Source organism: Homalodisca vitripennis, chromosome 2 (genome assembly GCF_021130785.1).
Source record: "Homalodisca vitripennis isolate AUS2020 chromosome 2, UT_GWSS_2.1, whole genome shotgun sequence".
Taxonomy (NCBI): domain Eukaryota; kingdom Metazoa; phylum Arthropoda; class Insecta; order Hemiptera; family Cicadellidae; genus Homalodisca; species Homalodisca vitripennis.
Window position 1 is genome coordinate 10,455,394 of NC_060208.1, and position 23,290 is coordinate 10,478,683.

At 35.5% G+C, this 23,290-nt stretch overlaps 2 protein-coding genes across 3 annotated transcripts in view; one reads left to right on the forward strand and one right to left on the reverse strand.

Moving 5' to 3' along the window:
• The window catches only part of LOC124353540 (DNA topoisomerase 2-like), a 49,842-nt gene extending 46,467 nt beyond the window's left edge, over window positions 1–3,375 (forward strand). Inside the window, exons 29-31 of one of the 2 annotated variants that reach the window (XM_046803425.1) lie at window positions 1,334–1,455; window positions 1,673–1,674; window positions 2,726–3,375. In XM_046803425.1, coding sequence (XP_046659381.1) covers window positions 1,334–1,455; window positions 1,673–1,674; window positions 2,726–2,840 — 239 coding nt within the window. In that variant the 3' untranslated portion in view covers window positions 2,841–3,375. The remainder of the gene's footprint in view (window positions 1–1,333; window positions 1,456–1,672; window positions 1,675–2,725) is intronic. The other variant, XM_046803424.1, reaches the window with a different exon arrangement.
• Window positions 3,376–12,401: 9,026 nt separating this feature from the next.
• On the reverse strand, window positions 12,402–21,410 carry LOC124353541. The gene is made up of 5 exons (XM_046803427.1): window positions 21,289–21,410; window positions 17,082–17,208; window positions 16,231–16,413; window positions 14,452–14,537; window positions 12,402–12,577 (listed from the first exon to the last, which is right to left on the reverse strand). The coding sequence occupies exons 1-4, from the start codon at window positions 21,378–21,380 to the stop codon at window positions 14,454–14,456; spliced, it is 486 nt and encodes a 161-aa protein (XP_046659383.1). The 5' UTR covers window positions 21,381–21,410; the 3' UTR covers window positions 12,402–12,577; window positions 14,452–14,453.
• Window positions 21,411–23,290: the final 1,880 nt, after the last annotated feature.

Sequence of the window (23,290 nt, forward strand, 5' to 3'; positions counted from 1 at the left end):
GGACTATCTTTAAAAATTTTCAATATCGCTATTTTTTTTTTTTTATCGTATAATATATTTTTATATCAAAGATAAATAACTGTTGTTTGAAACTATGTTAATTTGTTATTCATCACGAAATTCGAGTAATCGTTATCCACTGTAATATTTGTATTTTCAGAACAATTTAGTTTCTAATTCTTTTATACTTTTTAGTCTTAGTGAGTTTAAAGCATTTGATATGCATGCAAGATGAATTATTGTTTAAGCACAACTCTGTTGTTTAAGTTCTAATTACAGTACAATGTTTTGTGCGTGCGCGCACGCGCACGTTTGTGTGTGTGAAGCAGCATTTATGCCTATTGCCAATCCATGATTTAAAATCACTGTTGTGGGTAATATTTATTCAGGCTCTTTGTATAACCATTTGCATATACAATGGAATCAACTGCTTTTTATTCAAGGCTGAATCGTACATTGATTCTACTGTGATTCAACATTTCATAGTCAGTATTGATGACACTTTTAAATTACTGATGCTAATCAAACTTCGGTTGACCAAGCAATTGATTAGGCATTTGATAGCACACCAACTTTATTCGACTATTCATTTTTCATTTGGAAATCAAACTATTCATGTCTCTACACGTAACGTAGCTACGGTGGAAAAGGTTGATTCAATGTGAACGTTGAGTTGAATTATGTTTTGATGATTAAAGAAAGTACTCCACAAGTGAACAACTACATCAGGTATATCTCGAAATAACGTCTTTCTACTAACATACCTCGTATAGAGATTCCTCTTGTAAATGCTGAAAATTTCAAACCTACAAATCAGATGCCAAAATGCAAGTAAGTTGGATGAACTGGTTAATCAAATCACCCATTTTACTCATAGGATGAGTTCTATTACAGAGGAAAGATATTTCTCTTTGAAGAGAATTTATATTTCCTTGATCACATGCAATACTGTCTGGCTCACCTGAGCTGTGTTGTGACCTTGGCAACATCTACTGTCCGATAATACCATTCGGAAATTGTTTTATTTTTAATGAGTGCTTCCTTGGACTAAAAAACAATGTGATACAATACAGTGAGTGACTTGACACACTCAAATCTGTTGTGTATCCAAGACAAATTCCATCCGTTTCGCCCATTTGCAGAAAAACTGGTTAGAACCACAGGTCTCCTTTGGTTTCATATAATTGTTTCGTTGAGCCATTCTTTAGTTGCGATTACCCTCAGTAAGTCTAAAGCGAGTTTTGCTTACCTGCTTTCAAAACGTACCAACCTTCCCGGCCGTCAATCAGTTCAAGTAACAATTCTGATATAATAATTTATGTTGTTTTTTCAGCTGCCCCTAAACCCAAAAAAGCAGAGACAGCGAAGCCCAAGAAAGCAGCGACGAAGAGGCCTAAGAAAGCAGCAGGCTCTGACTCCGATGACATGTTCGGTGAAGAGCCCAAGAAAAAAGCAGTGAGTATTCCCGAATTTGGTTTTTTATTCATACATTAGTGGTGGCAAATCGTCCGGCCACGTCACGTGACCTAGTCTCGACCCCACAGGCTGAAATAACTACCTCGTGAACGTATTACATTTAAATCATTATAACCTAAATTTGTATTACAAAACGTAAATTTGATTCCTGTTATGGCGGAAAAAGCGTTTGGGTACGATGTTGAAATGGCCATAGAAGTTCATTTTGGCCTTAGACCCTGAACGAGCCACACCTGCGAGAGTTCACACACATTTTAATACAATGTATTTTAGAAATTATTAGTGAATCATTGACTTTAATGAGTTATCGTGTTAATTTGATGCAGTATTGATTAATATACACAAGAGAAGTTTTATATGTGTAATAATAGATAAACTTTAATTACTGAGCACATCCATGTTCCTGAATGCGCTTTAACCTATGTGTGTGATATGTGGTGTTTCATAAATAAAATGTTAATGTGAGATCGGTATGAAAATAAAATCTGGATTATATTACCCAAAGTGGTAAATTTCTCACCGCCTCCTATTTTGGGCTTGAGCATAGCTGAGTTGAACTCTCAGGCTTATATTTGGTTTGATAGGTATTGTGTCCAAATTAATTGTTTTTTTGACAGTTGGTATAAGCTGTTCGATTTGCTACTTTGCGATTGGCTACTACTCAAAGGGAATCTTTCATGGAACTTGATATAATACATATACATTTCTAGAAAAATTAGAAAATTAATAAATTTGATACAAATACAGGGATGCTACAGGTCAGGGAAGTCAGGGAAAAGTCAGGGGAAAAAACAGGACTGGAAATCAGGGAAAAGTCAGGGAATCCGATCTCAAGTCAGGGAAAAGTCAGGGAATTTCGACGTTGGTCAGGGAAAAATAAAAATATAAAATCCCTTTACACAAATAAACTTACTGCCGCAGCGCCGAGTCCAAGCCTGCAGACGACGCGGCGCATGAAGCAGGCAGCCGAGGTGGCTCGGCTGGCTCACCCATTAATTGCCAAAAACCCTGGGGATTGCGTCGAAAAAAGTCAGGGAAAAAATGAAAAATGAAAATTTGGTCTGGAAATCAGGGAAAAGTCAGGGAATTTCATTATTGGACTCCTGTAGCAACCCTGAAATAAAGGCAACTATATATTTTTTATTGGGGTTATAAACATATAAACACGCTTATTAATATTTACTGTTTATAGTACTCTTGTTTATTGCTTAATAAATAAAAAATGTATACTAACCTATTTGTTTTTTAGAAAAAGAAGAAAGCTGCAAACTCAGACAGTGAAGACGACTTCATCATCAGCTCCGGTGACGAGAAGGCCAAAGCCCCTGCTCGATCGACGACAGGGAGGACGAGAAAACCGATAAAGTATGATTTTGATATTGAAGATTCGGATTAAACCGGCTCGTATTTGTACAGTTTTCCAATGTGATTTGTGGAGGAACCTCACTGTTTACAGATGAAAACAATGTGTCTCAGAAATGGATATTATTTTTTTTATATACATGGCTAGTACCAGTACTTTTTTATCTTTGATTTTATTGTATTTTTTAATTCAGCTCCTTCAATTTTATCCGAGTAAGTAGTTTGTCGAGACCACACATTGTACACGAGGCGCGCGAATGTTTGGTGGTCAATGCGTGAAGCACAGACTCATCTATTTGTATAGATTTTAAAAGTATTTACGATGCGCATCACTTTGTTTTTTTACTTGTTCATAGTAGTTTTGTTTTAAGTTAAGTTGTACAATACTGTATTAATTGGTGTTGTGTTCTTTCCACTCTGTCTAAAATATACTGTTGTCTTTCAACAGTTAAAACTTAATTTAAAGTACTCTTGTAATGTTTTAGTGATTAGTTTATAAGAATAAATTATAACTAATTGTTTATTATTTTATAAAAATGTGTATTTTTTTCCCCATGAGTATACCTAATTGTAATATCCATTAGTCTTATATGATTTAATGTACTCTTATGAGTGATAGTCAAACCCTGTATTTTTCATCTTAAATTCAATTTCAAATCAGTTTTCAAACTAAGCGTCATATTATATTTTAGCCTTTTGAGAACGTCCCTGATAACGTAAAATGTAATCCAAGAATATCACTCTTTTAAGGAATATGCAGAGCTTCAGAGAAATGGTTATTATAAGAACTAGGTTATATCATCCATCTTCTACTTTCATCACATAAATCACAAAATGGACTTCCAGAATATATACCATTTACTACTTGAAAAATTCTAAATACTCCTATCTATAGCAAAAAAAGGTATATATATCTCCGAGCCCCAGCGGAGCAAGTACATTTTGCGATTCAATTTATACTGAAATTAAACCAGGGTTTATACAGATTTAATGAATGTGAAAAGTTGATTGATAAGAAATTTGTTCCTCCAATCATATATTAGTTTGGTTATTTAAACAAATGTGACAAATATAAAACAATATAATAATGAAAGTAAGGGGTCTGTGGTATAGAAGTAGCATTCTTGCCCACCAAATTAGAGATCCGGGTTTGAGTCCTGATGGAGCAGGTACTTTTTGTGATTGGTCTTTATTGAAATTAAATCAGGCTATTGCGATTTTTATACAAATTTAATAATGAATATATAGTTATACAGAAGACATAGTTATACAACTACACGGTACAAGAGATAAATGGGGAAAATATTCTGGTTTAATTACATTCAAATCTTAACCTAATTTTATTGATTAAAAAAATACAGAAAAATTATTGGTTTTTAAATTTATTTATATATATATATATATTGTTAATTTATATTTAAACGTTAGGGTGTAACTGGGCATTAGGCGACATTCAAACCGTGCTTTTTCCTTCAGGTGCAGTTTTTCAAGAAGGAAAAAAAATATAACTTGGTTGTGGCTTATTTTATTCATAGCTTTTGCATTACTGGTAATTATGATGATTTTAAACTTATATAAAGTATTGAAACTAAATTTTACCAAGAGAATCTAGTTTAAATTTGGTGAAAACGCTTGGGTAAATTATTCAGAGAAGAAAGCACATATATTGCATTATAAAAAACAATTTGTTTAAAAAAATTAGCTGATTTCCATTCTTACACACAACAAATTTAGAAGAAAAATATCTCTTGATATTTACAAATTGTAATAGAGCATTTATTTAAAACAACAGTTTATTTTTGTAACTATACGTATATATTTTCATTATTTTTTTATATTTTAATGTGAAGGCCGGCAAACTGTCTTGAAATGGGCACACCAATTTAGGAAGTTTGCAGGGCCAAAGCACTAGGGTTAATAACAAATAGCCATAACCTCAATGAAAACACTACCAACGCTGCTGACAGCTGAGAATCACGTGAACAAAAAGGAGGTTCTGACTGGCTTGCTGGAGAAATCACTGTTTGACTGAACGGTCTTTTGGGAGAAACATGTTTTGATTGAAAATGATATTTCCGTTAAGTGTACTTCAGCATAGAGTTCATACAAGTATCAATATCTCAATTATTGTTTTATTATAATTAGAGTTGAAGAAAACACAGTTTGAATGTATGCTCATCAACTAATGAGCGGGGGCGGATGTGTGCCAGGCAAAGAATGATTCTTAATTTATTTGGTTTTATAATATAACTAACTGGACGTTAAAGATCTTCACTACAACCAAAGAGACACGAGCACTTAACTCTCCATGAATGACCGTCGTCGGTAGGTTCAGTTTTAATAGCTGCTCTCACTTTTTTATTTCACTTGATACTGACAGAATTAGCGGATTTGGTATATTACTCTTTAGTCAAGGAACGTAAGTTGATAAAATATCTTGTTCCAAAAACATTTAATTATGAGGTAACTGGACATTGAAAAATACTTCAGCACTAACCAATGAGCAGCTATGAGCCAAGATTGTCAGCTGGTTTCGTCTCTGTTGCAGGTCTGACTTTTATCTTAATATTGTGCAGTATTGACACAATAAGACATGGGGTAAATTACACTTTAAGGGAGAAAAATCGTTAGCCAAAGAAAATATCTTGTTTCGATAAATTTATATATATATATATTAGAATAATGAATGGTCAACTAAAACCCAGACATGTTTCAGTATTATACCATCATCAGTATAAACATTTTTTTTTTTTTTTGAACAAGGAGAAGCCAATCCCCCTTTAAGCCTTACTCTGCCCGTCCTCATGGGTCACTGGCCTGTGCGAGGATCTTAACAAGCAGAATAAGGGGGAGAGTCAATACAGTACAAGGTCAATGGTACTGATAAAAAGTGCAAAGGTCACAGACAGGATTCCAACCCACGCTATCTGTACTCAGACTCAAAGTCCAACGTCAGACCGCTCGCTCTCGGCTATCAGCACTCCCAACCTCTAAATAGATAATGAACAAGTAAATATACATATGTGGACCACTTAAACACATGTTAAATTTATGACACAGCTGTAATTTTGATTAGTATTCTGTATTTAATATTTTAATTTTTTCACAGATTGGGTTTGTCTTATTTTTTAGATTGCTATTTAAAATGTTGTGAGGATCTTTGTTGTAATTTAGATAGATGTGTAATTCTTCTTTCGTGTTTTAATTTTTCTCCTTTTCTTTTCGATATCAAAAATTTTCAATATTTGTGTAGTTATGGTCAGTGTTTAGCGTCAAGGGCGTGTTCGTCTATTGCCGGTTCTTGCGTCTCAATTCTGCTCGAATACAGGTGTTTTCTTTTCAGTTCTGATGTTATTACCTGTTAAAAAAGGGCGACTTAAACTTTGAACGGCTTATAATAGAAGTAGAGTGTAGTCCTGTGTTGTGGAATCAAGAAACAAGTTAATATTCCGCATGTGTTCGTAGAATGATTTTTCGGACATTTGGTAATAATTTTTTAAAATTATGGCTTCTTTCCTAAGCTCAAAGTGCAGTAGCATTATGTAAAAATCGTTGTGATTATTTGCACAATTCCCGCTTGTGTGAACCGCTCCTACAGGCCAAGTAATAGTAAGAGCTTTTGCTTACGATCGGTTTTTTAAGTGTGTTGCCCCTCGTTGGTTGTGCGACTTGCTTACGACCAGCTTTTTAACGAGTGTTGTGGTCCCCTGTTGGCTGACTCATATTGTTCCAAGTCGGTATATAAATAATGATCAAACTTCAATGTCTGTGGTGTTGTTGGAAGTGTACTTTGTGTTAATGAAAGAAGGCTACACTTTATATATCACTAGCACTAGGTCTATATTTATCTCAGGTTTTTTTAAGTAGGTTGAATGATAGTTCAAACTGAATATCACTCTATTGAAGGCTCTGATAAATATGATTATTTATATCATGATAAAGTTCACAAAGTGTTCACTGGGTTCTCATCAATCATTTTGATTTTAATAAGTTTTGAAATGTAATATTCTTTAAGCTAAAGCTTATTTTCTTTACTTACCACACTTCTACGCAGATGGGATAGTCAATGAAAAACAAAGCAAATCACTGATGTCAATTTATTTTGATGTGATACTGACTAATTGTACCTACTTTGCTTTGTTAATTTATTCACTAAAACAATGTCCCATCCCTGATTATAACTTTAATGCACTATTGCACAATTTCGTATTGCATCACTACTGTACCAGGTGGATCTACACGAGTACACGTCCCTGCTTCAGCTCTAGAGAAAGGAGAAGGATTCTCCGGCTAAAACCCAGCGTACCGGCTCAAACAATGCTCATCCCCCTCCCCGTTCAAATCAGCGTCTTCACGATTGAATATAATTTAATTCTTTTCTCATAATTATCTAAATTTATCACGTTCACTATAATTGATCAATTTAAGTCTTTCTATTTTCTTTTATTATTTTTCTATAGCTTTTTGTTTAAATTTTTTGCAACATGTGCTTTCTGATGTCATCAATACGCAAGTCATTTTATCCCACAATTGGCTTTTTTGCGTAATTTTATTTGGTACTTTTGTAAAAACGAATTTTGGTTATGTTTACTTCATTTTAATTAATCAAATCTTTTCCCGTATAAAGTTTAATATATTTCTCCATTATTAATTATTTAAATCTCAATTCCGATAACATGTGATTTACTTACGTCACAGTCTGCTAATTCCCCGCGAATATTTAAATGTCATAATTTGACCTGTCACACTTTGGTATGACAAAAGCTGTAAATGTTGTCTCCTTTTATGTTAATTATTTAACAAACCATACCATTTGGACGCTACCACCCCTTTGCTGCTTGTGTCGTAGCCAAGACCTAAAATCAATTCTTACTTTTCAGATGAATCCGTCCATTTCTGCACAAATGATCGACATCGTTAGTGAAAAAAAGAAAAAGTTTGAAAAACGGAAACGCTTGTAACAGAGCTTGCAACAGACATCTAACGCGCTCGTGGCGCTAGATACTGAAATCGGCCACTCAATGAGAAAAACACCAACTTTTTCTATTTTTGTACAGTAAAACTCGTGAATTTGATGATTAAGATTGAGTGGGAACCCTGTCTGGACAAAGGTGGTGAATTTCTCAGGGAGGACCTGATCAGTTGTTTTCGGCGATTTTAGAACTGCTGAAACCGCAAGCTGGTTGGCCTCATGGTATACTTTCGAAGGGTGCAAAAGGCCCTTGAGGCTTAAGTGTAAGGTAATAGGCTGCCCCTTAGAAGAAGAATAAGGGTGTTTGAGCTGGCACGCGAAATATTCCAACCAAGATGGCGGACATTCATCATATACTGTGATAGTGCTCCCTCTTTTTAGTGAAGTTTAGGTGGTAAAAACCAACAAATACCTACCTGGCTACTCTACAAAACATACCTCTCTACTGTAAGTACACTTTAAAAAGAGAAACCAAGACTTTAATACCTTGAACACAAAAACATTTCAAAGAAACAGGACACACTGCTACACAAGCTTTACTCAGTAGCTTAAACTCATTAACCAAGACAATCAAACACAACTAAGAGCCTAAAACAAATATCATAATAATATTTATGTCAGTGACTAAGGCAAATTCAAAGAATATTTGAATAATTATTACAGAAAGGTTTAACTCAATATACAATACTAATAAAAAAAGAACTGTCAGTGACGTCACAAACACTGCCAACACACAAGTTGCTTGTATACGTCACTGTCTATATAGAAAACTATGCCAACAAATTTATTGATGAGGACTTTCTGTTAAAGCAAGCTTTTCTTAGTACTTTGAATAGCTGAACATAATAACACAAATATCTTGAACTTGTCAGACAAAGTGGAATGTTTGGAAAGAAACTCCATCTGTGGGGGAAGGCTATAATGGCTAAAGGCGATTACACAAGATTTCTCACTCTTAAACAGTTTATTGAAGAAAACGATTTGACGGTGGAAGACGAGGTTAATGACATGTTTTTGCAGAATCTTTATAAACTCAAGGTGTTTTTATTAATACTTCCTTATCAATTCTATAATGTCGGTATCAAATCCATGTAAAGAAGAAATACCCACCCCCTTGCATCAGTTGTTCATGAGAGTAAACAACTGATTCCTAACTTGTTTAAGTCTGACGGAATTCCTTGTTAGAGTTTTGGTTCAACGTCATAAAACGATACTTGCAAACTAGCAGGAAAGTGTTGTGCATGTAGGTACCATTTGCTACTTCCTACCTTTGTGAGTCTCCAGGGATGCTACAGGTCAGGGGAAAAAAACAGGACTGGAAATCAGGGAAAAGTCAGGGAATCTGGTCTCAAGTCAGGGAATTTCGACGTTGGTCAGGGAAAAATCCCTTTACACAAATAAACTAACTGCCGCCGCCGCGCCGAGTCCAAGCCTGCAGACGATTGCGTCGAAGTCCAAGATTGCGTCGAAAAAAGTCAGGGAAAAATGAAAAATTTGGTCTGGAAATCAGGGAATTTCATTATTGGACTCCTGTAGCAATCCTGGCAGACTTCTCTCTCGGCTGTGGCAGTCATAAAATCAAAATACAGACCAAACTTAAAAATTAAAAAAGAAGTGCGTGTTACAATTTTGAATATGAGTCTAGATTTTTATGTATTAATTAAAGAAAAACGACTTCATCCTTCGTACTAGACTTTTAGCAGATATGCCCGATTAACTGAAACTTCACACAAATATTATGATGAATTTATGAATATATATATATATATACAGTAGAACGTCGGTTATCCGAACGTCAATTATCACGAAACGTCAATTATCCGAACACGAAAAAAGGTTGCGTGTTAACCTGAACTAGACCTAACGTCACCGCGTAATAAACAGTCGTCAGTTTGACCTTGGTAGTCGGCGCCGCCGTGCGACGTAGCAGACGTTTAGACGGCACTCACAGCAGTCGCTTCCTTGTCAATCATTCACTCGCATAGTGCAGCGCTGAAAGTACATTACAGTTTAGTTTATAATTTGTGAAGTTAAGTTTGTTTGGAAAGTACAGTACAGTTTAGTTTATAATTTGTGAAGTTAATAGTATTGGACTGTACAGTAGTTTCAAGAACATCCAGTAAGTTAGTTTTTTCTTTTATTCTGTACATTATTGTTGTTTTAAGGTTAGATTAGTTGCAATATTGTAGGCCGTAGGATGTTTATAATTTGACATGGCGACCTCTAGTAAACCTAATAAAAGAAGCAGAAATGTTTTATCTATTGAATCAAAATTAAAAATCATTGAAAAACTAGAAAAAGGTGAAACAGGGACATCTTTTAGCAAAACAATTTAACGTTGGCAAGGCAACAATTATCAGAGATAAAAAGTAAAAAATCGGAAATCCTTAAAATTTGCCTCCAAACTGGACAGCGAAGATGGATCTAGAAAAAGGAAATCGATGGAAAAGACCTCAAGATGAAAAATTAGAAGAGGCGATGTATCTATGGTTCATTCAAAGGCGAACAAAGGGGGAACCAATATCAGGCCCTTTGCTTTGTGAAAAAGCCATCCAAATCAATAACAAACTTGGTGTGGGTCAGCCGACTTCAAGGCTAGTACCAGGGTGGTTGAAGAATTTTAAATCACGCCATGGTATACGTGAGCTCGACATACAAGGTGAAAATATTATCTGGAGATTCTCGCAGCTGCAGAAAAAATATAAAGAGACATTTTCCAAACTGTTAAAAGATGAAGGATATTCATTGGATTTGGTATACAATGCTGATGAAACAGGCCTTAATTGGAAGGCACTGCCGCGTTAAAATCATTGGCATCAAAACAAGAAAAGGCGGCGCCAGGATTTAAGGTTAGCAAGGAGCGTGTAACAATCATGGTTGCAGCAAACGCTACTGGTACGCATGCATTGCCTCTCCTAATGATAAGCAAATCTAAAAAGCCTAGGTGTTTTAAAAATGTGACTTGTTTACCTCTTACCTACAAATCACAAAAGAATGCGTGGATGAATTGTGAAAATTTTTTTAGACTGGTTTACTAATGAATTTATCCCTGATGTCAAAAAGTACAAAAAAGATAACAATAAGCTGGGGAAAGTACTTTTTCGTTATAGACAATGCCCCAACCCACCCCGGATGTTGAAATATTGAACTCAATCGACGAGGACTTTAAAAGTGAACCTATTTACCACCTAACGTGACAGCGTTACTTCAGCCCATGGACCAGGGCGTTATAGAAAAGCTTAAAAGGATGTACAAAAAGAAAGTTTCTTCGTCGCTTGTTACTTGCTGATGCCAATGAAGAAAGTGTTGTGCAATTTTGCCAAAAAACTCAATGTCAAAGATTGTTCTTACATGATAGCAGACTCTTGGAGCACCATGAAAGAAAGCAACTTAAAAAATGCTTGGAACAAAATTTTAGAAAAGACTCGTGAAAACATAGAGTCTAAAGTTACAGACAAGGAAGATGTTGATGAATTTTTTGGAGTTGTATGGAGAAATTCCTTGATTTTCAGAATGTGACATACAAGATACTGAAGATTGGCTAACAATGGACAACGACCCAGGCTTCCAGATCCTTAATGATGAGGAAAATTGTTTCTCTGGTGCTGGCTGAAGATACCACCCAGCATGACAGCGATGAAGACTGTAACACAGATACTGCAGAAAGCACCAAGAATCGTCCCAAGTCATGAAGAAGCTTTTTCGGCCTTTAATACTGCGATGTCTTGGCTTGAAAAGCAAGCAAGAGGAGAGCTGCCAACTCAGCTTTTACTGCTAAAGAGGCTTAGGGACTTAGCAGCTAAAAAAACGGTCCTCAAGTTTAAAGCAAAAGACAATAAAAGACTATTTTACAAAGTATTTTTTCCAATGCAATACATTACAGTATTAAAAATGTTACTTTATCATATTTTTTATGTTTCTATTTTTTTTTTTTTAATTTGACATTACTCTTTATAAAATGTGTGAATATTATATTAAATTCAGTACAAAATTACATAAAAGAGTTGATTAATATAATAAAAGTATTATGTATACGTAAATATGTTGTGTTTTTTAATTTCCACATGCTTAATCAATAATTTACCTATCAGTAAGCGCCTCAAATGGCATTATTAAAAACTATGTTTGATTATCCGAACATTTGATTATCCGAACACCCTCAGGTCCCAATTAGTTCGGATAACCGACGTTCTACTGTATATATATATATTTATGAAATATTGTGATGAATTTGAGTAGATATGATTGAACCAGCCAAACTGATTTTTGTATTAACCAATTATTGAATTATTTAAAATGAGTTTTCTACATATGACATGGGGGAAGGATTGATTGAATGCAAATAATGAGTTTAGCTCCATTACTCGAGATTCCTGGAGCCAAAACGATAACAGTGTGATTTCAGACACTGCACTGTGCAGAAGGCAAAAGTGGAGTTAAACTCAATATTCACAAAGTTATAATATTAATATTCAGGTAAAGAAAAAACACATTGAACATTTTTGTTAACTTTTAATATACAACAAACTGTATCAAATATAAAAAATACTACGTATCTTGTTTTTTTTTATTATTTGGCAGTTTTTTTTTATTATTTGGCAGATAAAACTACTTTTTCTTTTCATAACAGTAAATAACTTAAAATCTTGATTCCTTAAAATGCTATATTTGCTTAGGATGATGTACTTTCTGGTTGGAGTGCAATAAATAGTGGCTTCATCAAGAGAAGGTTCCATCTTCAACTTTAACTGTTGCGCTCTTACACATCTGTAACAGTAACAATGTCCTTTTACAAACAAGTTGATACCTTCCATTTTATTCATTATTTCTCAGGCACCATTCACTATTTCATGATGTGCAGATTTTTCACTTTGGCCCTAACATTAGTAATATCTAAATCAATCCATCAAAATTAACATTATTTTATATTGTACAATTTGCACATTCCTTGACATACTATAATACATGTATGTATTTGTATATCCATCACATACACGTGTGTAAAACATCTGGAAACACCTTAATATTTTTTTAAACAGTATTACATAAAATCTATAATCTTTGCACGTGTTAAACGGCTATCTTAACTACATTTTAATGCAATAACCATCACACACCTGTATTCGGGGAGTATAGCGATCGGTGAAGAAACAGGCTACATGCAAAAACAATAAACCTTCCAATTGGCATTGTATTTCATTGTCGTTGAGCACAGTTTATTTGTCCATGTCAGACAACATCTGCTGGATTTGCTGTTGTATGCTTTTACTTATAACCTCGATTAGTTTGCATGAAAGAATGGTTTTTTTATCATGTGATTTATTGTGTTAATAGTAAAAAAAATGAGTAAGTCTTAGAGAAAAGTCACCAGTGAGTGAAAACATTTTGATAAACAATATTGTTAACAGTGCTATTTTTGTGTCCATGATGCTTGTTTTGAATGACACCAAATGTTAGGTCACACAAAAAAGTTGTTTATATAAAATGTAAATATTATATCTTTTACCTTTTTAAAAAATGAAACAAGTATCGTTGTTATTTTATTTTACAAATGTTATAAATTCAAAAGAATATGAATAAGTATGCGTATCTGTACACTTTTACTGATATGCGTTTGTGCAAATGCGTGAAGATGTACTCATGCAGTAAGTTCTTCAAATTTTGTGTGTGTAGTAAGAAGTATGAGTACAACAAAATTGTTTAATTTTTTTATGGGCTACAAATTTTTTTCTACCTTCATATATGTCAAAACAAAATAACAAACATAAATTTTTTTAAGTATATATATATTTTTTTTATTTAATGAACTTCTGTAAAAGTACTGTTTTAACTATTCCATCTAAAAGTACACTTGTTTGTGAAAAATAAAGAAACTCAAAATTGTTTTAAGAAATAAGAAAATTAGATGTATTTTTCCTCAACTCTGCACTACGGTCCATTATCACCCTGGGCTTTTTCGCAAATCCACAGAAAAAATTGCGGAGGTTCAATGAAGCTTAGGTTAATATATTGAGTCTACAGATATATTGGTGTTTGTAGCTACATTGTAAGGGCACGGGAGTTTGTTTTAATTGTTCCATATACCATTTTGGTTTCTATCAAATAATTTTAAACCTTTAGTAGAAACAGCTGAACTTAGAAATATTCATATAAAGAGAAATAAAATAATATACGTGTAAAACCACCATAAAGAAACGTTAAATGAAGCATATTAAGTTAGTACATGTTATAAACAATCCGCTGATATTAAGTTGTTTAGTTGATTGAGAATATCTGCGTAAGTAACATGTGTTTTAGTAATTAGCTGTTTTAAACTACAAAATATTTTCATAAGATTAAGGTTACTTTGGAAGACCGTAAGGAGAACCTTATTGTTGGATGAATTTCAAATCCATAAAAAGCACATTAACAGCTTTCAACTGATATAAATTATGCATATAAAGTGATACCTAAAATCATTGTACATAAATCAAGAAATTCTTTAAAAATATAGATACTTGTCCTCTGAGACCAGAGTAAAATAAAAATTAGTATGCTTACATATGGATCATATAGAATCACTGTGAAACAAGCTGAATGTAACTTATTCAAATTGTAATAAACATGAGATCTGGGATTATAATGATAATATGGACACTTACTTTCAAGGAGTCTGAAAAACTGGAGAAAAGTACTTTATAAAATTGGTGATGTCCTCTAGGTAGTACTGTATCACTATGAAGAAATCCTGAAAATAAAAAAAAATAACTACAGTAAAATCTCAACTTGCAATCTCGATAAGGGAAATAATATATTTCTGGACATTATCGTCTAGTCCATCTCATTAAACTGTCAATGATAGTAATAAACATTACAACAGGTTTAAATAGGACAGCAATTTAACTTATGTTTTGTTAACACAGTACTCTCTCACCTGCTCGGTAATACTGAAAACATATACAACGCTTCATGTAGGCAAGTAATAGAGAGAGAAAATTGAGACGGCACAAGTACCAATTTTTAAACTTATTAGTTCTACATTAGTAATCTTTGGATGGTAAATTCAGAATAACTCGTGTTATTGTCAATTAACGCAATACTGTGTTACTGACCAATTTTCAATTTTGCTCTGATTTCTTATCAAGAAATGAGTGTGATCAATCTAGCCAAGAACTTTGATTTGAACGAAGAAAATGTTTGACGAGGTTTCAGAAGGAACCTTAACGGGAACATTTCATAACCTCCAGGTTCATAATGTGGGTCCATTCAATTTCAGTTTGGAGATCTGTGATTTCAAAACATCCAGATTTTAATTCATAATGTTACAAAAAGAGTGAGTTTTATAGAGTAAAGTTTCATATCACATTTAAATTAAAGATAAATTCGACTGAATAGTAAATACCAATCTAATTTTGAAGTAAAACATAACTAATCTACATTAAAATATATTATTAACTCTTTTGAATCTGCAGTCAATATGTAATGCAATGATTTATGTAATGTTTAGTTTTCTTTCATTGAATGCTCTTTAACATACAAAGGCTATCTAGAAAGTAGGTTACATGTAGCCGCTAGGGGTTTATCACAGTTTTTATATGTCAGGGCATTTCTCCGTTCAGTGGCTATCCAGCCGTGAAAGGTTACTGTCGCTCCTTGTTGTTTTACAATAGCAGTTTAAAATATGTGACGCAATTGAAAATCCTGCAAGTTGTGAAGTGCGGTCGGTAATACGGTTTTAGTTGGCTAAGCACAATACACCAATTGAGATTTATATCTCCAGTTTATGGGAATGAAGTAATTACTGAAAATGGAGTGCGTCAGTGGTGCATTGGGTTTAAAAATGGCCAAACTAATATGAACGATGATGAACGAAGTGGACGACCAAACATTGTGACCGATGATATTGTCTTTAAAGCTGATGAGAATATTAAAGAAGACTGCCAAGTTATCAGAACAGAACTCTCACTGTTTTCCTCAAATTTTAAGAAGTTTGTTACGCAGAAGTTAGGTTACCATAAATTTTGTTTTTGCACGACAACGCCCAACCACACACAGCAATTCGGACTCGAGAAGTCCTGGATGCTTTTAAGTGGGAGATGTGTCCACATCCGCCTTACAGTCCGGACCTTGCACCCAGTGACTACCACCTATTTCCTGGCTTGTGACGCAGCACTTTGATGATAACATGGAACTGCAGGAGGGTGTGACTACCTGGTGGAAGTCTCACGTTCACGGCTATGATAAGTGCCTACATTTGTAAGGTGACTATGTTGATAAATAGTATTGTATTGTCACTTACAAAATAATGTACGTAATACAATTTGTTTCTTGTACTTTGTTTTTGCTTATACCAAAATACAATCTACTTTCTGGATAGCCCTCGTAAAATAATATTATATGTTCCTTAATATTTAAAAAAAAAACCAAAGATGTGTACTGACTTTCTTTTGCTTGAGAAAGTCGATGCCGTTGTTCTCTCTCTCACGGATGAAGTAAGGTAGAAATATGGTGTTGTGGGTGAGGTCCATCACCGTGTCCAGGTCCACCTTACACTTGAGCTGGTTGGTAATAGACTCCTCGGACCACTGCTTTAACACAACGCCGTCTTCCCTCCTGGACATCGCCTGTCACAGCCATACATGCACACCAGCATTTAGTGACAGTACACCAATTCTTCTGACAGTTTATAGTTTTGATGGGTAAAGTTCTTTATTAAGGGAAACATAACTTTAGATAAGGGAACACTAAAAAGTGAAATATTTTTATTCAATCTCATGTGATAAGAAGGCTACTATTAATAATACATTTCTATTATTAAGAATCTCTATTAATACTAAACAGAATATTTACATTTATACATAGACTAGCAGTTACCTGCGGCTTCACACGCAATTTCACAGGTTTTGCACCTGTATGAGCTCTTCTGTTTTGAGTGAATATTATTTATAATTTCCTCAATAAAAGATTAGATTTCAAATGACAGATTACACACTTTTCCAGAATAATATCAGCTTAGTCACAGCAATCCTTATCTTCCGTATTTTCTTCTCATCAAATTGATTACATTATAATATAAGTGGGTATCTCTGATCAGATACTGGTTTTCAAAATATCTTAAACGAACAGGATGGATGTTGTTTGTGAGGCACGCCTATGACTGATGAATAAAACTAAAAATGTAATTTTAATCGTAATTGTCTCTGAGTTAATTACGTTTTCACTTAACAAGTTCTGTCACGTGGAGCCACAATAGTGTGTGACGATGAGTGAAGGAGACGGAAGTCTAACATACCTGTCCAGTCCATAGCATGTTGATGAGCTCTTGAACATACTTCGAGCTGATACTGATTTTGTTTTGACATTCATTGTAGAACTGAGGGTGGTGCGTCCGTAGTTGCGGCAAGTAGTCCCTGTGGTACCTGTAAAACACAGCACTATCAGCTGATGGATCTTTTGGTTTTAAAAGATTAAAGAGAGCAAAAAGTCAGGTTTTGATATGAGATTTCTTTCTGACATAGGCTATGACTATGTCTACATAGGCCCAACAAACAGTACATACTGAGCAAGGCAGTGTTTGCATGGCTTGTCAATGGCCATAGGCTATTACATGTGAAGTCTACATAGAGAGATAGAGAGAGATAGAGAGAGAGAGGGAGGGGGAGGGAGAGAGGGAGGGAGGGATGGATGGATGGATGGAGGGAGGGAGGGAGAGAGAGAGAGAGAGAGCGCTTTAATCGAAATCATTAAGATCTGACAGGCGTCATTTTTTACAAGTATTGAGTTACAATCACATGCTATTTTTGATATTTAAAAGTCGTGTTTGAGAGTTCTATATTCCAGAGTCTCTCCAGGTCAGGAATTCACCGACTGTGTAGAAGGGCCGCAACGATAGCCACTGCTTCAGGTGAGGCTTCATCCTATGAGAGGGGCAACATTTTGAGCTCGACTGGAAGGATGTTGAAGTATCTCGAACCGTCGTAGGATGGTTTCTTCTCGAAAAGTGTTCTTCTATGGGATGGAAGGTTGAAGTTTTTGGCGAATCTGGTGTTGTGGTCGTGTATCTGGGCATTTCGAGTGATCCCCCTTGAGCAAGAAGAGATGATCACCTCGAGAATGTAAGCAGCCACCACTGTCATTATTCCCCATTCAACAAAAGCCCCTCTACAACTATCTCTCGCCCCCAGATCTGCCATTATTCTCACAGCTCTTTTCTGGAGCACCAAAACTCGATCCAGACTAGTACGAGATGAGCCACCCCACAATACTATGGCATATCTCATCTTGCTGTCAAAAAGCGCATGGTAAGCGGTTAATGCTGTTTCTTTAGTTCCAATAGCCATTGATCTTCTTATGGCGAAGAGAGCAGAACTTAATTTTAAGCAGAGTTCTTCAATGTGGGTGGACCAAGATAGATTGTCATCTATTGAAACTCTAAGATGTTTAATCCAGAAATTTCATTTTTGTGGGCTCCAAACATCAACTGCTTTGTTTTTTTTTATTGAATACTAAGTCGTTATTTGAGCAGTAGTCGATTGCAAGGTTCATTGCTACATACGATTCGATTTCCAAGTTTTCAATGGACTTGTTGGATGAGAGTATCACAGAGTCGTCGGCGTACATGTAGCATCGCCCGTAGGGGCTGACATGGGCCGGGAAGTCATTAGTAAAGAGGGTAAAAATAACCGGTCCCATGGACTGACCCTTGTGGCACACCTCTAGAGACAGGTAGAGAGGTGGATCTTACTTTGAAGATTTCATTGTTGCTGAGGTAACCCAGCTCCACAATCTGAGTCCTATCACCCAAATAACTTGTGAACCACTGCAGGGCTTTTCCGCAAATGCCCAGCGAGCCGAGTTTATTAAGGATGAAGTCGTGGCTTAAGCAGTCGAATGCTTTTACTCATGTCAATGAAGATTCTGGTGGCATTGTGACCATTTTCAAGGTTATTGATAATATCTTCGATTAGGTCTACAAGAGCTGTGATGGTCGGCTTGTCTTTTTTGAACCCGTGCTGATACTCTGTTAGTAGCTTATTAGCATTCAAGAATTGGAGCAGCTTCTTAAGGACGACTCTCTCGATAATTTTCGAGAAGGTTTGGTACCAGTGATATTGGCCTATAGTTGTCCATGATGTCTTTTTTGCCACGTTTGTGAAGAGGAAAACACCTTCGAAGTTTTCATCCTTGACGGGAAACTTCCTAGTTGGACGGGATAGATTTGTTATATGTAGAAGCGGTAGTAAGAGCTCCTCCTTGCAATGCTTAACTATTCTCGAAGATATCACGTCAAGCCCTGCAGAATCCTTTATCTTCAGATTGTCTATTATTTTAGATATTTCGGCCATGGACGCAGCTGAAAACTCCGATAACTTTGGTTGTAAGCTGTTATTTGGATTGGTTGAAGAGGATGGAGTAATCTGGTTTTGCTCTAGAGTCTTTGCTGCAACTGTGGTACATAGGCCTAACAAACAGTATATACTGAGCAAGGCAGTGTTTGCATGGCTTGTCAATGGCCATAGGCTATTACATGTGAAGTCTACATAGGCCTAACAAACAGTATATACTGAGCAAGGCAGTGTTTGCATGGCTTGTCAATGGCCATAGGCTATTACATGTGAAGTCTACATAGGCCTAACAAACAGTATATACTGAGCAAGGCAATGTTTGCATGGCTTGTCAATGGCCATAGGCTATTACATGTGAAGTCTACATAGGCCTAACAAACAGTATATACTGAGCAAGGCAGTGTTTGCATGGCTTGTCAATGGCCATAGGCTATTACATGTGAAGTCTACATAGGCCTAACAAACAGTATATACTGAACAGGGCAGTGTTTGCATGGCTTGTCAATGGCCATAGGCTATTACATGTGGAGTCTACATAGGCCTAACAAACAGTATATACTGAGCAAGGCAGTGTTTGCATGGCTTGTCAATGGCCATAGGCTATTACATGTGAAGTCTACATAGGCCTAACAAACAGTATATACTGAACAGGGCAGTGTTTGCATGGCTTGTCAATGGCCATAGGCTATTACATGTGAAGTCTACATAGGCCTAACAAACAGTATATACTGAGCAAGGCAGTGTTTGCATGGCTTGTCAATGGCCATAGGCTATTACATGTGAAGTCTACATAGGCCTAACAAACAGTATATACTGAGCAAGGCAGTGTTTGCATGACTTGTCAATGGCCATAGGCTATTACATGTGAAGTCTACATAGGCCTAACAAACAGTATATACTGAGCAAGGCAGTGTTTGCATGGCTTGTCAATGGCCATAGGCTATTACATGTGAAGTCTACATAGGCCTAACAAACAGTATATACTGAGCAAGGCAGTGTTTCCATGGCTTGTCAATGGTCATAGGCTGTTACATGTGAAGTCTACATAGGCTTAACAAACAGTATATACTGAGCAAGGCAGTGTTTGCATGGCTTGTCAATGGCCATAGGCTATTACATGTGGAGTCTACATAGGCCTAACAAACAGTATATACTGAGCAAGGCAGTGTTTGCATGGCTTGTCAATGGCCATAGGCTATTACATGTGAAGTCTACATAGGCCTAACAAACAGTATATACTGAACAGGGCAGTGTTTGCATGGCTTGTCATGGCCATAGGCTATTACATGTGGAGTCTACATAGGCCTAACAAACAGTATATACTGAGCAAGGCAGTGTTTGCATGGCTTGTCAATGGCCATAGGCTATTACATGTGAAGTCTACATAGGCCTAACAAACAGTATATACTGAGCAAGGCAGTGTGTTTGCATGGCTTGTCAATGGCCATAGGCTATTACATGTGGAGTCTACATAGGCCTAACAAACCGTATATACTGAGCAAGGCAGTGTTTGCATGGCTTGTCAATGGCCATAGGCTATTACATGTGAAGTCTACATAGACCTAACAAACAGTATATACTGAACAGGGCAGTGTTTGCATGGCTTGTCAATGGCCATAGGCTATTACATGTGAAGTCTACATAGGCCTAACAAACAGTATATACTGAACAGGGCAGTGTTTGCATGGCTTGTCAATGGCCATAGGCTATTACATGTGGAGTATACATAGGCCTAACAAACAGTATATAATGAGCAAGGCAGTGTTTGCATGGCTTGTCAATGGCTATAGGCTATTACATGTGAAGTCTACATAGGCCTAACAAACAGTATATACTGAGCAAGGCAGTGTTTGCACTCATGTTGTTTTATTAGATTTGTAGTGGCACAAATGTTACATCATTTTTTTTGGTAGATGACTTCTTGAACTGCTTTTTGGATCTTGCATAATAAGTCATGCTCTTGTTCCCACATATATAAGACCCACATTCTGGGATGGATTACGATGTTCTAGGGATCTGTAATATCGACCTGAGCATTGTACGCACATTATGCTCCAGAATCATATAATTAAATATACATTTTACAGTACAACTTTTTCTTACCGATGAGTTACCAGAAGTCTATGAAACAAACTATAATGTGCTGTAACTCACTTGAGCAGAAGCCTACACACTCTGCAGAGTGCGACAGGAGTCACCTTGAACAGACTGTGGTAGATGACTCCAGCAGACATCATTGTCCACATGGGTAACTGGTAACGCGACTCTAACACGTTCATTGTGGACACAACATGTCATCAGCTACCGCCGCTGTGGCTTATGCTTATTTAGAAATTAAAACTACAAAAATTGGTAAACATGTTGAATTGTTTTATTTTGAAAACGTACAAACAAATTTTATTTTAACATTGTCCGAGGGGAACATTGTTTGTTCGGAAAGTAAGTTACCTTAATAAATAAACACTTACAAGTGTCTTTACAACATTTTTACTAAACATATTTGAATGAAAAACTCATCAATACAGTAGTTGCACTTACATTTAATCACTTATGATAACTACGTATTAGCTTTTCGATACCTTCTGTGCTGTCTATCTGAAAACTTTACAATATCTTACAAATATCCCAAGTTTCTTGATATATATGGAAAATGTTTAGAAAGGTCTGTGATTGTGAAACTTCCGACTGTGTTCGTCTATTTTGTTTTTAAGTCAGTATCAAAACGCGATGAGGAAGAAGTCGTTTGTGTCAGTGCGCTGCAGGTTGTTGAGTTGTCTGTAAGATATGGTGAAGATTCAATTTGCAACTTCAGCATGACATTTAGCCTTTTATTTTTGTTACTATAATCCTTACTGCTGTCATCACCACTCTTCAGCAAGAATAGCAACAAACCTATTTTATGTTAAATGATCTTAGTTTGAAGTCCAAAACACAGATAATAAAAAATATACGCAAATTACCAAAATGTATATTTTTTATTAAATAATTGGCTAAAGGAGTGATCGACTACCGTAAAATGTGGCTTTCACCAACTTGGGGCTTAAAATAATCGTCATACAAAATCAGCAAGAACATTACCGTCTCATAAAAGTTGATTGCTTGCAGCAACAGGGTGCTACTTTTGGGCTCCAGACACATTCCCACCTTGCAGAGGTCCTCCGTCCAGCGAACCAAGGGTGCCAACATCTCAATGGGTTCGGAAGTCCACGCTCGTGGTTTGTTGAGGAAAGGGTGAGGCAAACTGGCGAGAAACTCTGCCTATTTCTCCTACATACTGAGGACAGAGACAATGTTACTGTAACCAAATGTATCTTGTATCTTTTTAGCATCAAGCAAAACTACTATTTCCAATATTAATGTTTCTTGCTGAAGTTAAATTTACAGTATTATGTATTATGTTGAGTTTTTATATTGCAATGTAGTTGTAACCCAATGCCATGTTGAATCACTCTTCGCTCTGCTCATTTCTATCAAACTACTGCCTCCTAGAAAATTCAAGAGATTTAGCACATAAATGAAATAACAGTCTTTTCTTAACCTCACCCATCTGTCCATATTAATCCATCTCATTCACACCATTTTCAACCTCTCCCAAATTCCTGCCCATCATTTTAAAGAATTATAGCTTAAACAGAACTAGTACTTTATCCTAAATTAGGTTCAATTAAAAGATACTTCAACAATTCAAACATAAATGTACGTAATTAAAATAAACATTCTGATTTTAAATTAATAGAACAATTAGCACAATATTACTATTTGTTAATGTTGATTTTTGTGTTTTTTAAGTAGGTTTACAAGTTGGCATATTGCTTTCCTGTGATAAGTTAATTAATACCCTGTTTTTTATTGTGTGTGTTTTATTGCTGTTTATACGTGTTTTTTATTGTATTGTGTGTTAGGTTGTTTGGATTTAGTTAAACAAGAGTAGTGTAGGTTATAATTGACAATGTCATTTGTTTTATAGCTGTGCTATATTATCATGAAACATTTGTGACAATAAAGATTTATTATTACTATATTATTATTGTTATTAATTGTTCATTTATCAAATGATTTTAGGTCCAGAAAAACAAACAAAAAACAGATGTAAACTAAAAAAAAAACCCATCTAATTTCCAAGATTTTGCATTAATACATCCCTTACTTTGCTTAC